Source organism: Aquarana catesbeiana, linkage group LG02 (assembly GCF_042186555.1).
Source record: "Aquarana catesbeiana isolate 2022-GZ linkage group LG02, ASM4218655v1, whole genome shotgun sequence".
Lineage (NCBI taxonomy): Eukaryota > Metazoa > Chordata > Amphibia > Anura > Ranidae > Aquarana > Aquarana catesbeiana.
The window spans coordinates 411,245,314-411,259,992 of NC_133325.1; the positions used below are offsets into that span (position 1 = coordinate 411,245,314).

The window sequence follows — 14,679 nt, forward strand, 5'->3', positions numbered from 1 at the left end:
CACGCCGTTTTTTTTTTTTTTTTTGGCGCGGGGTTCCCCTTAAAATCCATACCAGACCTGAAGGGTCTGGTATGGAATTTAGGGGGAACCCCACGTCATTTTTTTTTTTTTAATTTTGGTTCGGGGTTCCCCTTTGGGGAATTCCCATGCCGTTTTTATCAATGAACTTCTATGTGTATTGTCGACAATGCAATAGCCGCGAGTAGTTTTAAATGAGTTTTTTCCTTCAAAATGTCATTTTGCTGTCAGACTGTTCTAAACACAGGAAACATGCGCCCCTTTACAGGCATACTATAGACACCCCCCAGGTACGAAATTTAAAGGGATATTACACTTTTATTGTTTGACTTTAAGCATTATTAAAATCACTGCTCCTGAAAAAACGGACGTTTTTAAAACTTTTTTTTGCATTGATCCATGTCCCCTGGGGCAGGACCCAGGTCCCCAAACACTTTTTATGACAATAACTTTCATATAAGCCTTTAAAATTAGCACTTTTGATTATTCATGTTCGTGTCCCATAGACTTTAACGGTGTTCGCATGTTCGAACAAACTTTTTTCCTGTTCGCATGTTCTGGTGCGAACCGAACAGGGGGGTGTTCGGCTCATCCCTACTCTTGATGTACACTTTTTGTAAGGCAGAGCATCACTGTATCTGGAGTCTCATTTAACTTATGTAGTGTATAGAGTGCAGTTTGTATTGTAGAGAAATTGTGTGCGTTATACATGGTGTGGAATACAGTTTTTATTATTCTGGTTGCACTGTGTATGATATATATTACTTTTGTGATATTATAGTTCTACTTCACAGTCTAATGTAAATGTTAAACTATATTTTGGGCATTGTTGAAGGCACAAATTCTGTGATTTTGGTCACTGGTATGGGTTGGGTCCAAGATCAGTTCATAGATTTTTAGTTCCAGATTGGGTGTAAGTCTAGTCATAGCTGTCCATTAAAGTATCCCTTTTACTAAAACATAGCAGACAATATAGCTACTCATAATCACATTAGTGAATAAAGGGCACAGGCTACTTGAACTCTTAATCTTTTTCCTTCCAGCAATGAGGCGACTGTGTCATTTTATACACCATATTGTGCCAACTCGTGAAATCTACTCTTGTCTTAGTTAGTCATAATTTCATAATTTGATCTAAATATATATATATATATATATATATATATATATATAAAGATATATACAGTATCTCAGAAAAGTGAGTGCACCCCCCACATTTTTGTAAATATTTTATTATATATATTCATGTGACAACTCTGAAGAAATGACATTTTGCTACAATGTAGAGTAGTGAGTGTACAGCTTGTATAACAGTGTACGTTTGCTTTCCTCTCAAAATAACTCAACACACAGCCATTAACGTCTAAACCACTGGCAACAAAAGTGAGTACACCCCTAAGTGAAAATATCCAAATTGGGCCCAAAGTGTCAATAATTTGTGTGGCCACCATTATTTTCCAGCACTGTCTTAACCCTCTTGGGCATGGAGTTTACCAGAGCTTCTAAGGTTGCCACTGGAGTCCTCTTCCACTCCTCCATGACGACATCATGGAGCTGGTGGATGTTAGAGACCTTGCGCTTCTCCACCTTCCATTTGAGGATACCCCATAGATGCTCAAAAGAGTTTAGGTCTGGAGACATGCTTGGCCATTCCATCACCTTTACCCTCAGCTTCTTTACCAAGACAGTGGTTGTTTTGGAGGTGTGTTTGGGGTCGTTATCATGTTGGAATACTGCCCTGTGGCCCAGTCTCCAAAGGGAGGGGATCATGTTCTGCTTCAGTATGTCACAGGACATGTTGGCATTCATGGTTCCCTCAATGAACTGTAGCTCCCCAGTGCCGGCAGCACTCATGCAGCCCCAGACCATGACACTCTCACCAACATGCTTGACTGTAGGCAAGACACACTTATCTTTGTACTTTTCACCTGGTTGCCGCCACACACGCTTGACACCATCGGAACCAAATAGGTTTATCTTGGTCTCATCAGACCACAGGACATAGTTCCAGTAATCCATGTCCTTAGTCTGCTTGTCTTCAGCAAACTGTTTGTGGGCTTTCTTGTGCATCATCTTTAGAAGAGGACGACAGCCTCTGGACGACAGCCATGCAGACCAATTTGATGCAGTGTGCAGCGTATAGTCTGAGCACTGACAGGCTGACCCCCCACCCCTTCAACCTCTGCAGCAATGCTGGCAGCACTCATGTGTCTATTTCCCAAAGACAACCTCTGGATATGATGCTGCGCATGCGCTCTCAACTTCTTTGGTTGACCATGGCAGGGCCTGTTCTGAGTGGAACCTGTCCTGTTAAACTGCTGTATGGTCTTGGCCACCGTGCTGCAGCTCAGTTTCAGGGCCTTGGCAATCTTCTTATAGCCTAGGCCATCTTTATGTAGAGCAACAATTCTTTTTTTCAGATCCTCAGAGAGTTCTTTGCCATGAGGTGCCATGTTGAACTTCCAGGGACCAGAATAAGAGAGTGAGAGTGATAACACCAAATTTAACACACCTGCTCCCCATTCACACCTGAGACCTTGTGACACTAATGAGTCACACGACACCGGGAGGGAAAAAGGCTAATTGGGCCCAATTAAATCACTAGCAGATATATCACAGAGAGATTAGAGAGTCTTGTGGATAGAAAGATAGAATTCTGAGTATTTCTGAAGCGAAAAGTTATGGGTTTTATATGTTGTAGTACAATATGCATGGTAAGGAAGCCACTGAAGAACCATTCATCCTAGATCATTTTCTGTTTTGGTCCATCTGCAGGAACCTCAGTCTTTCATATAATTTGCTTTTACTTCCCATTTAAGGGAAACTGTAGTCAGCGGATCTTGTAAAACAAATTGGCATGAACAAAGTAGCAGTTTCGATGCATATGTCTACATAATATAAAACTGATCTGAAATCTCTTCCATTTCACAGCTCCGAGAACATTTGGCCAAAGGTCAGCGTTTGTTGGCAGGGCAAGGAATGAATCAGGTAGTTCGAAGTATGTTGGAGCTGGTGTCAACCAAGAACTACTACAGCGGAGACCTTCTTTTTTGTGTTGAAATCTTGCGAAATGTGACTGACACTTACAAAAGAGCTACCTATATACCTTCATTTGAAGATATTCAGGTAAGAGAGATTTTAGGATTGTTTCAAAAATGCAGTGTGCTGTCTAAATACCTACAGTTAGTAGCAAAATTTGCTTTAATATAGTATGATACATTTACCTATGCTCCATTTTCAGAAAGAGATTAGTGACTTGTGATAAAGTATTAACGGACCTGTCAAAAAAAAAAAATTGTTCATTAACCACTTAGAGCATTTCATTTTTATTTTTTGCACACATGTAAAAATCTGCATTTTTGGCTATACAAATTACCTAAAACCCCAGAACTTTATGAATTTTCTAAAAACAGAAGACCTGTAGAATAAAAAGATAGTGTTGGAATTTCTTATGTTACTCAATATTTGAGCAACTGTTTATTAAAGCGGTGTTCCAGCCATTTTTGTTTTTTTTTTAAAAGCCAGCAACTACAAACACTGTAGCTGCTGACTTTTAATAAGGGCACTTACCTGTCCAGCAAGCCCTCGATGTCGGCCCCCCGAGGCCGATCCGTCCATCGGATCGGGTGCTGGTGGCGCCATTGCAACTAAGGGAAACCGGCAGTGGAGCCTTGCAGCTCCACTGCCCGTTTCCTACTGCGCATGCGTGAGTCGCACGGCGCTTTGTGAATGGCCCCATCTAGGTCCCAGAAGACAATGGGGGAGCTCGCCGAAGAGGAGGAAGTGACAGAACCGCTCCGTGGACTAGGAAGAGGCAGATTAGGAAGACTGCCTAGCAACAGGGGTTTCTGCTAAATACATTTTTTTTTTTGTTTATTAATTTATTTCAAAGAAAATTTTAATGTATAAATGTTCTTTAGGGTGGATCTCCGCTTTAAACGCATACAAAATATAATAATGATTTTAGTTCAAACACACAATATAATCTCCAATTTTTTTGTAAAATATAAAAGATGAGTATCACATATCATTAGTTTAGAGTTAACTGTGAGCTCTGGTGCTAGAATTCTTGTCTAATATAATGAAGCCGGCTACGCGGTGGTAACATCCATTGCATCAATTCTTTATTGGCTAGATGGCAGGATACAACTGTAACACGCCTGTAACACGCCAAAGAGCTGAACCAGTTAAAGAAAACCTCTACTGAGAGAATATGGGGGCTGCCATTGTTGATCTTTCCCTCTGACATTGCTAGATGCCTGGCATGAAGATGCAGAAAGCCTCAATAGTTTCTGAGGTATTGACCTGGAAAAATTATGAATTGACTTCCACAGGAACCAGTTCTAGTCAACTCTGTAGATTGTTTAAAAAAGGCTGAACATGTTTCTAAATGCACAAAATATTCCTGGCTAATATTATTAATGGGAAATAACACTGCAGATTGTTGCTCCAGGGCATATCTGATCATCTTTTTTTCCTATTGGAGCAAATTGAATATTTTTTTTATAAGTGTTTTTATCTTCCTCTGGATCAACCCTGGGTCTAGGGTTCTGATAATGTAGGTTTTTTTAATTATTTTTGGCTTTTGGGTGAATTCAATGAACATGTGTCATTTTTCAATCTGACAGCAAATAAAAGCTCCCGTACAAAAGTCTAAAGAAGTCCCCAAATCAAGTTACCATGTAATGCACAAAGCTCATAAAGGAAACAAAAAACTCTACCTTCCCTGACTGAGAAAATCCTCCTTCATTTGTATCTCGCATGCTCCCAGTGCCAGAAGCTGCAGCACACAGTGGTTGGTTCAGCAAATGACAGTGCAGTATATCCAAAAGCAGTGGTCAGGACTAGGTGTGGCCAGATACTGATTGTAAATCAACAGTGGTATTGCTGGTATCCACGTCCCCTGCAATATTTTGTCATCCTATTAGAGTGAAAGCTGGCATAGCTTACATGAGAGTAGCAATTGGATTTTGAATTCAGCAGCAGTGCAGCATCATTGTCAAACCATCACAGAAAACTTCATTAACCTCCCTGGCGGTATGATTATTTCAGATTTTTGATGCTGAAAGCGGTACAATTATTTTGCATAGAAATTTGGCGTTTTATATTGTAGGCCTGTAATTCTTAGGAATAACTCACTTAAATCTGTCCAAACAAGAGTCTAGTAGACATCTCGGGTATGATAAAGTTTGAAAAAACAAAATCATAAATTATAATATAATAAATAACTATAAATAATTATACCAAATAATAATATAATAATAATAAAAATTATTCAATAATGTAATCAAATCAAAAACACTGAAATTTGCTCAGTTGCAGAATTGTCGTTGTCATTACTTTCAGTGTTTGATGACGGATCTCCCCACAAATCACTATCACTCAATTCTGCGAGTGATTCTAATTTATTATCACTGTTTTTTAGCTGGTGTAAAACCACTTTTGATGTAAAAGGACAGTTTTGGTTGCTATAGACAATCTCCAGTTTCCAGGCAGAAAGAACAGTTTTTATAATATAAAACTGCATGCAGGGCACTGGACAAACCATTAGGGACAAAAGGGATGTGAAATAATTTCATACAGTACTGTAATCTGTAAGATTACAGTATACTGTATGTATCACTTTTTGAATTTGGCGCCGTTTCTGTCCCCGTGCGCCGCAACGCTTGCAGGGAACGGAGCCCTGGCTCTGTGTGCTCGGAGGACGAGCCGATCACACTGCGGGGAGACAACGCAGGATCCTGGGGACAAGGTAAGTAAGCCCTTCTTGAATCCTGCGATATGATCCCGAGTCTGGCTTGGGGTTACTGCTTTTGGTTCTGAAATCCCACCCCCAGCCAGACTTGGGAATACCGCCAGGGAGGTTAAGTGGACTTCACTAGCAGGCTCAACAGGTTTTCGTAGGATATTGTGACTAGAGTGACTAGAATAAAACTGTAAGTGCAGATGCCTTTATAATTAAAGTAGTATTAAACCCACAATGTTTATTCGTTTAAAATATTGCACACAATACAATAAACATTCCCCAGTATACTATTTGTTAGAATTCTTACCCCAGCCCTTGAAGTTTACAACTTTCAATGCTGCTGGCTTTTGATCTCTTGGTGCTGCTTTCCTAAACTTCTGGTCTTCACTAGAAAGAGTTGGACGGTGCAGTCTTCAGTCAGTGTGTTATATTGGAAAACTGGGAATGGATGCGGAGAGAGAAGCCAGGGAGTGCCTTGCCATCATAAGCAGGGTATACACCTTTCATAGTTCAGCAGGAACTGGCTCAAAGTTTGATGTATGTACTGTATATACCTCTCTGTTCAACAGAAGCTGGTCATTAGACCAGCTACTGCTGAATGTTTCTGCTGGAAAACCAGCATTCGATCAGCACATGCAGCCAATGACTACAGTAGTGATCAGTGTATTCTGATGGCAGGGGGAGTCCCACTGTCAGAATATAATACATTGCTTGTATGGATGCAGGAATCTGGCAGGTTTTTTTTTCATTCAGCCCACTGGTTGAACACATAAAACCTGTCTGTTTTTACCCAGCTTTAGTCTATGGGACTGTGGGGTTGATTTACTAAAACTAGAGCGTGCAAAATCTGGTGGAACTGTGCAGGATAGCCAATCGGCTTCCAACTTCAGTTTGTTCAATTAAGCTTTGACGAAAAAAATAAAAAAATGGAAGTTGATTGGTATCTATGCAGAGCTGTACCAGCTTTTGCACTCTCCAGTTTTAGTAAATCAAACCCAGTGTGTTTCTATTGAAGTACACAATGTATGGAGACACAACTCTAGTTCCTAAAGGGTTAAATTTGCCCGTGTAGTGCAGCTGCCGAATCGCTTTGCAGGCGCTTCGGCAGCAGTGCCCATTCATTTCAATGGGCGGTGGAGGAGCGGTGAATACACCGCTCCTCCGCCGCCCGAAAGATGCTGTATGCAGGACTTTTTCTAACGTCCTGCAAGCGCACCGCCCCAGTGTGAAAGCACTCAAGCTTTAACACTGGGGATGCAGGGGAGGCATTTTTCAGGCGCTTTACAGGCACTATTTTTAGCCCAAAAGCGCCAGAAAAATGCCCCAGTGTGAAAGGAGTCTAAGTGATTAAATCAGCTGCTGAAAGTTCTTGAAAACTGAGGGCTTAAATCAGAAGTAAACCCATAGAGTTAACAATTTAAAAAAAAATTGTTATACGTCCAGCACGTTCCAGGAGGGTGACTGTCACATTGGATGTTCTCTCAACCAAACTGTCAAACCATCCAATGGTGGGTGTCATGACTGATTACATGTGCAGCATCATGGCAGTTGAAGATCAAACAGAGGCCAAGATGGCGGCTTCCTTGGCTGAAAATGATAGGAGGGTTTACATCCACTTTAATATCACTTTAAATGCTGCAGCACATTTTATGTATTTGCAGGCCATATTTTTACTTTAAGAACTTGTTTACATTAGTGTTAGCCCGCTGAAGAGTGATCCATGGTAGATTGCTTTTAAGAGGGTATTTAACAGGCGCTATTTGTTGCCTCCTCACTGCCTGTTTTAACCCCTAAAAGACCACATTGCCTTGGTTGTGGGTCAGTTGTGGTGTGGCCCCATTCGCTTGAATTATCTGTATTCAGTGGGCCGTACTGCCTGCAAAACAAGACAGGGGTTTAATTCTTGCATGTGCATACCTTTATCCACTGCATTTGCAACGTAAGAGTGTTGTTAGAGCCCCCAACCACAAGTGTCCTCATTCTGACTTTTTTGCTGTGAAATCTTCCTGGTGACCGGCTTTCTGGCATTCACCAATGCAGTTATCACTGGTCCTGAGATACCACGATCTCCTAGCACCCTGGCTTCAATAGCCATGCCGTCAAACTCAGCTAGCGTAAATTTGGGGGAAAGATAGGACCCTGTGGAGCGGAAGTGTCCAAGGCTCTCCTACTGCTAATCTCACTATATCCGGGTATCAGGGGCTCCTGGTCCAGGCCGGAGCTATCAAGATGACTGATGTCATCTCCTCTTGGATCCTGCGCAAAAGATGTGGCAGGAGAGGAATCCGGGGGGGGGGGGGGAAGCATAGATCAGAGAGAAATGGGTTTAGGAAACAACCAGTGCATCTATCCCAATCGCAAGGGGGTCTCTTGCTCTGGATACAAACTGCTGAATCTTGCAGTTGAACCTGGATGCCAACAGATCTACATCCGGTGTGCCCCATTACTGGCAAATCTGCAAAAACACCTGTGGGTGCAGAGACCATTCTCCTGGATGCATTTGTTGGTGGATGAGATAGTCCATCTTCCAGTTCTCTACCCCCGGAATGTGGACTGCAGACAGCACCGGCACATGCATTTCTGCCCAAGACGGTACATGATTGACCTCCATGTGAGCCAGACGACTCCTGGTGCTGCCCTGGTGGTTGACATAGGCCACAGCCATGGCATTGTCGGTTTGCACTCTTACTGGGTGACCTTGTAACCTTGCTGTCCAACAATTCAGCATGAGGCATATCGCCTGCAGCTCTCTCTAAAACATTGATGGGCAATCCTCATTCCTTCAGAGTCCATTTCCCCTGGACTGTGGAACTTTCACTGACTGCGTCCCAGCCGAAAAGACTGGCATCTGTGGTCACTACCTTCCATGATAGCAGAAGTAAAGACCTTCCTTGTATCAGATTCTGGTCTGTTAACCACCAGGTGAGACTTCCTCGAGCCTTGGGGGTTATGATAATGCAGGAATCCAAAGCCTGCATCTTCCTGCTCCATGCAGGCAGAAAGTTCTGCTGCAATGCTCTGGAATGGAATTAGGCATACGGAATTGCCTTGAATAAAGAAACCACCCTTCCTAGAAGATTCATACAGAGTCGGACAGACAGGCATCTCTTTCGGCTTACTTGCTGAACTTGATCCTTAACAAGGCCTGAGTATTCCAGACTTAACTGGTTTTAAGGCCAATTTCTCTGAATTTCTGATCCATCTGAGATGTTCCAGGAATTGGACCGTAAAGGCCACATTCTTCACCAAAAACTGCAGTGATTGATCCTGAGTAGGAGATCGTCTAGCCTGCAATCAAGATCCCCCAGGATCTTAGAAGACCCAGCACTGGGGCCAGGACCTTTGTGATAACTCCAGGGACGGTTGTGAGCCCAAAGGGCGGAGCCACAAACTGAAAGTGCTACTCCTCTATGACAAAAAGCAAAATCATTTGATGAGGTTGAAAGATTGGCACATGCAGGTATGCACCCCTGATATCTATGGATGCCAGAAAATCTCCTTCTTGGAGAGAGGCCACTACAGAGTGGACTGATTCCACCCGAAAGGGCCGCACTGAGAGATAACGGTTCAGTGCTCTTAGATTCAGAATTGGTCTTATGTCCCCATTTGGTTTTAGAACCGTGAACAGGTTCTAATAAAAACCTGTACCCTTTTCGGGAACTGGGACCTCCATAATCACTTCCTGCTGCCTTAAACGGTCTAGTGCTTGTAGTAGTAAGCCCTTTCTTAAAAGGTCTGTGGGAACGCTGAACCTCACAAATCTCTGAGGAGGGCAGGAGCATAACTCCTGGAGTGTAACTCCAGCTTGTAGCCTTGAGACACTGTTTTTAGTTATTCTGCCATGTCCATTCACCTATAGGTGGCGCATAAACCAGGTAGGAATGTATATGGCTGTTCTTGTGTCCCATGATGTACGAGAAAGAAAACAGCATTTTTGCTTGCACATGATTGGATTATGGAAGTCAGCAGATCTTCTGCTCTTTTACTAAGCTCTGGAGCAACTGCTCTTGCTGAGTGCAACTGCACTTTGCAAAGTGCACAGTCTATTTACCTTTAGTAAATCAACCCCAAAAAGTCTTGACACCAGACACAGCCAGGCAGCTAATATTCTTAGAGGGAGGTCAGCTGTGGCAGCTTCTGTACTTTCGTTAACCATTTTTTTTAACTTGCCGGTTGTGGATAGCAATGTGCATTGTGTGGACAAGAAATTTGGCTCAAAGAGAGTTTTTAAGAGCCCATTTATACCATATACATTGGGCTGCACTAAGAAGCCTTGCTCAACGCAGTCCCAATGCTGTTTAGTTCAAACCACAGTGCTGGAGTGAGGCACTCTGGGAAACAAAAGTAGTTAATGCTTTACTTTTTTTTAGCAAAGCCTGCTGTGATGCAGTACACCACATCACAACAATGCTGCAGTGAACAAAGATAAATTAAATATCACTTTGTGACAATTCAATAAAGTTAAAGAAAAAAGAAATGGCGCAATACATCATGGCAATGCATTGGCACCCCAAAGGCGCTGGTGTGAACTAGTCTCTAATGTGCCTTTATCATAGATGTATTTCTACTTGCTATGTGCTCAGAGAAACACATACAATGAAATGGTGTGAATTATCAGATTACGGATTTACACAAAAATTTAGGTCACTTGAAATAAAAGTTCGGCAACAAATTCATTCTCGAAAAATTACCCTTTCAAGATATGCTTAGTATATAAATCTGTGCTATGTAGGTGGTCGGCAGTTAAATTTTTACTTCTTTCCTATTAAAAGAACACTTTACAAAGAAGGTAATTTAAAAACTGGAACCTAAATGTAAAAGCGAAAAAAAAAAATATACATAATGTTCTGCTATGGACAACACCTTCACATTTTTCTTTGCTCTAGTTGTCATAAATCCTGACAACATTTGTTGTTTCCTGTTGGCAGTGCATAATACATGAAAAGTAAATTATTCTTGTTACTCAGAGCAACCAGCATTAAATTGTCATTTTCTTAATGCAAGTTCCTCTCATACAGTGTTCTCTTTTGAAATTTAGCACATGTTTGTTCTTGATGATCTTCCCTTTGAAACTTGGCAGATATTTTCCCAAGATATATCAGTTTACCTCTTGATTCTACCTTTACTTCGCTCTTGGTCATGTTTATCAAATACATTGAATAAAGTAGCCAGCATCACTGTTTTTGATGCCTGGTCATGTCCTCTTGTCTGTTGCACATTTTACTGTGGGTTCTGGTATGGAAGGCTTCTTGTAGCTCCGTGCGTAATATGCAGGCCGAGCCTGTAAGTGCTGTCACAGTGAGTTGTAGCACAGACATAAAAGGCTCTTTTGCTTGTTAACAGAACTCATGTTGTGTATAATGTGATATTACAACCGACACACTGTGCTTTTTAGGCTGCTCTCTCTCATTATTCTGTTGCCCTCTTTTCCTAATTCTCCACTATTTTTCTTATCTCTGTGATTTTTCCCTTATCGTCTCTTTCATTTTCCCCAAATATCTTGTTTATTCCATCTTCCTTTCAGTTGTCTGTGTCTCTTTACCCTTGAGCGGAATATTCTAGTATGATTATGAGTTTTGTTTTTTTTTTGTCTTATAGACTGTGTGACTTCACTTATATCACACATTCTTATTTTATTAAACAAGCTAGTTTGCCCTTTTCTACCCTGTGCTTTTCTTCACAAGGGGTAAAGGCAGACAACTGCACATTCTCCTTTCAAATCCTTGCAAGAGACACATGCAACCAGGATACAAAACAATGCAATAAAAAGTCTGTCATTTTCCAGTGAAGGAGTAACATAGGACTGCAAATGAGCATTTTATGAGAAATTGCTGGATTAGTTGTAAATCTCTGTTGACATACTGGAACATTTCTATAATTTGGAAGAAAATTAGCTAATTTAAAGCGTATCTAAATCCAAAAACAAAAATTGAATACATGGCAGCTTACCAATCCTTAGATGTGGTTGCTGGTTTAGCTTTCTGTGTTTAGGATTTATTTCCCTTTATTTCACCTGGTGATCCAGCCATTAATGCATCCCTGTCTTAGAGAGGATTCTCTATGGAGGAGCAACAGAGATACCCTTGGACAGTAGCATTTACTGGAGAGGGTACTGTCAGATGAAACCAATGATATACCTAGTAGAATCTCAATTTGCAAAAAAAAAAAAAAAAAAAAAACATAGATTTTACTGAGAGCACCATCCAATAAATAATACTAACACAGGCCAGACCAAAAAAGATAGAACTTTGAATGTGTTGCCAGAAAAATTCAAACGAGTCAAACAAAAATAATTAAGTTAAAAAGGTTATTTTTTTTTATTTGTAGTGCCCTCTAGTGTGCTATTAGTTTAGTGCAGAGAAATGTATTTGACTCATGGAAAGTGCAAGTCTGGAATCTGGGTCAGGGTTTAATGCAGGTCAGGCTGGATGACTCACAGAGGCAGGTCTCTGGTGCCTCCACCTATTTCTGGAAGTTTGGAAAAACGTCTAGAAGTTAGTGGGTGGAGGTCAGGAGGGTTGATCTGCTTAGGGGAACATGGCCAATCCTCAGGCAATGGGCCTGGCAGGTGCCTGAGTCAGTCCTTAAATATGGATGAACCATGCCAGCAGGGGAGTCAGGTGGAAGATGGAGTTCTGAGGAGAATGTTGGTGGCTTAGTGGGGGTCTCCTAGGTCTAGAGGAGGCCCCAGCCCCAGGCTAGGCTTGGGCTGGCTCAAGAGGATCTATTCAGAAGAGCAGTTTGATTTTGAATCTTGCTTGAGAGCAGTGGGAGCAAAGAAGACAGAGTGAGTACATCAGCAAACCCAGGGATTTTCCAGGGGAGAGACTGCCACATATAGCAAGCTTTTAAAGGACAGTGTTGTGCTTAATCCTTTTATCCTCGACCTGGGAGATCTTCAGAGCAGCCAGGGTGGGTGGTAGTGCCTGCAAGCAAGTGTAGCTGGGAGCAGTTCTACACAACAAGCTGATACACCCCTGCATGCAGTTTGCCTCATCTTTTTGTGCTATTTCCAAGAGGGGCTGAGAGAATCCAGTCTGTAAAGGACTTTTGCTACTAATTTACTAAGGACTCTGCAAGGAAAGGGATGAAAGTAGCCAGGTGGGCTGGTAGTTCTGCAGGCAGTAGAGCTGGGATCAGTGTCTATGGTGGAGTTGGAGATACTTCTATATGCAGCTTATAACACAGTGTGCTACTTCCTAGTCCTTGAGGGGCTTTTGCATTTTATCTTCAGAGACTTTCAGTGTCTGGAAAGGAGGACAGTTAAAGACCTTGTACATAGGGAGGAAGTTGTCCCTGGCTTTTGTTCTTTGCTAGTGGCCCCTGCGGTGGTAGTGCTACATATTGTACAGACAACATTAAAGGCATACATATAAGGTTGATCATTAAATATATATCACAACAGTGGACTATATTCATGTGTGTCCTAAAGGGTCAACGTGTTTTGTTTATACCGCTTCCTCAGGACTGGGACGTAAACTAACTGTCTTCAAGTTCACAATTATATAGTCCAGCTATAAGGAATATAATAATATACATCCTAATATCACATAGATTCAACTAATGTTACATATTTTTGCTAAATTCACTTGCACAAATATTTTGATATGGTCTCACAACAGCTTTTCATAGAGTAAAATCTGTTAGTAGTGTTTATGATGTCATTTCAAAGGCTAACATCCACACAGAGAAGATATACAAGAAGTGTCAGATGGAATTGTAGATGGATTTTACATTAGTGACTCTCTCCATGTATGATCTGTGCTGGTTGAGCATAGAAGAGTCTATTTAGATATGTGATGTCTTCATAAAGAGTAATGTTTAAAAAGAAAAACTAAAGCGCTGATGTGGATACTGTATATGGTGAATATGGTGATAAAAAACCAGAGAAGATGTGAGCTGCAACCAACTAATTAGTGCTGTGACACCATTGCTATAAATCAATATAAAATGTGTTGGTGCGCCTAATGAACCCTCCCAATCTGTTAAAATAGTGCATGTGTTTGCAAACCTGGACCATAATAAATATGATGCAATGATAATAAAATAAATATGTGCAAATAAGTACACCAAAAAACTTATAAGGGATCGCTTATCCCTAAATAATTAATGGAAAATGAAAAAAAGGTGAAAGAGAAATAAATATTGTCTGCTGGTAACAATCAAGGTCAGATCTGCATATAAATGTCCAATCCAGTGCCTTTGATAGACTTGCTTGTTATTCCAATTAGATCACAGTTGCATGATGAATTACATTAGTAAGGTGATGATTCACATAAAAATGAAAGAAAAAGCCATCATTGCGCAGTGATTTAAATAATATGGAACTGTGCAATCAATATAATCCACTCACATATTAGCAGTAGCTAGATCACTTTTGGCAAAATGGTCATACAGCATTCGCTGTGTTACCGAACACTTGCGATGCCGTCACTGACTCCGCCTTCCGGCGCGTTGCGTCACATGTCACGTGACTTTCTCAAGGGTAGTCATGTGACCGGCCGAGCTTCCTATTTAACTGCAACTGCTAACTTTAATTGCAACTGTGATCTAATTGGAATAACAAGCAAGTCTATCAAAGGCACTGAATTGGACATTTATATGCAGATCTGACCTTGATTGTTACCAGCAGACATTATTTATTTCTCTTTCACCTTTTTTTATTTTTCATCAATTATTTAATGATAAGCGATCCCTTATAAGTTTTTTGGTGTACTTATTTGCACTTATTTATTTTATTATCATTGCATCATATTTATTATGGTCTAGGTTTGCAAACACATACACTATTTTAACAGATTGGGAGGGTTCATTAAGTGCACCAACACATTTTATATTGATTCATAAAGAGTACCTGTCACCACTTTTGAAATCTGCCACGTAGGTGGCATGTTGGCCCTTTTATAACAGTAAGG

General features: G+C 41.1%; 1 protein-coding gene across 11 annotated transcripts in view; it reads left to right on the forward strand.

Moving 5' to 3' along the window:
• The window catches only part of ADGRB2 (adhesion G protein-coupled receptor B2), a 744,603-nt gene that overhangs the window by 630,300 nt on the left and 99,624 nt on the right, over positions 1–14,679 (forward strand). For all 11 annotated transcript variants that reach the window (XM_073615398.1, XM_073615399.1, XM_073615401.1 and 8 more), the window contains one exon: positions 2,950–3,144. In XM_073615398.1, coding sequence (XP_073471499.1) covers positions 2,950–3,144 — 195 coding nt within the window. The remainder of the gene's footprint in view (positions 1–2,949; positions 3,145–14,679) is intronic.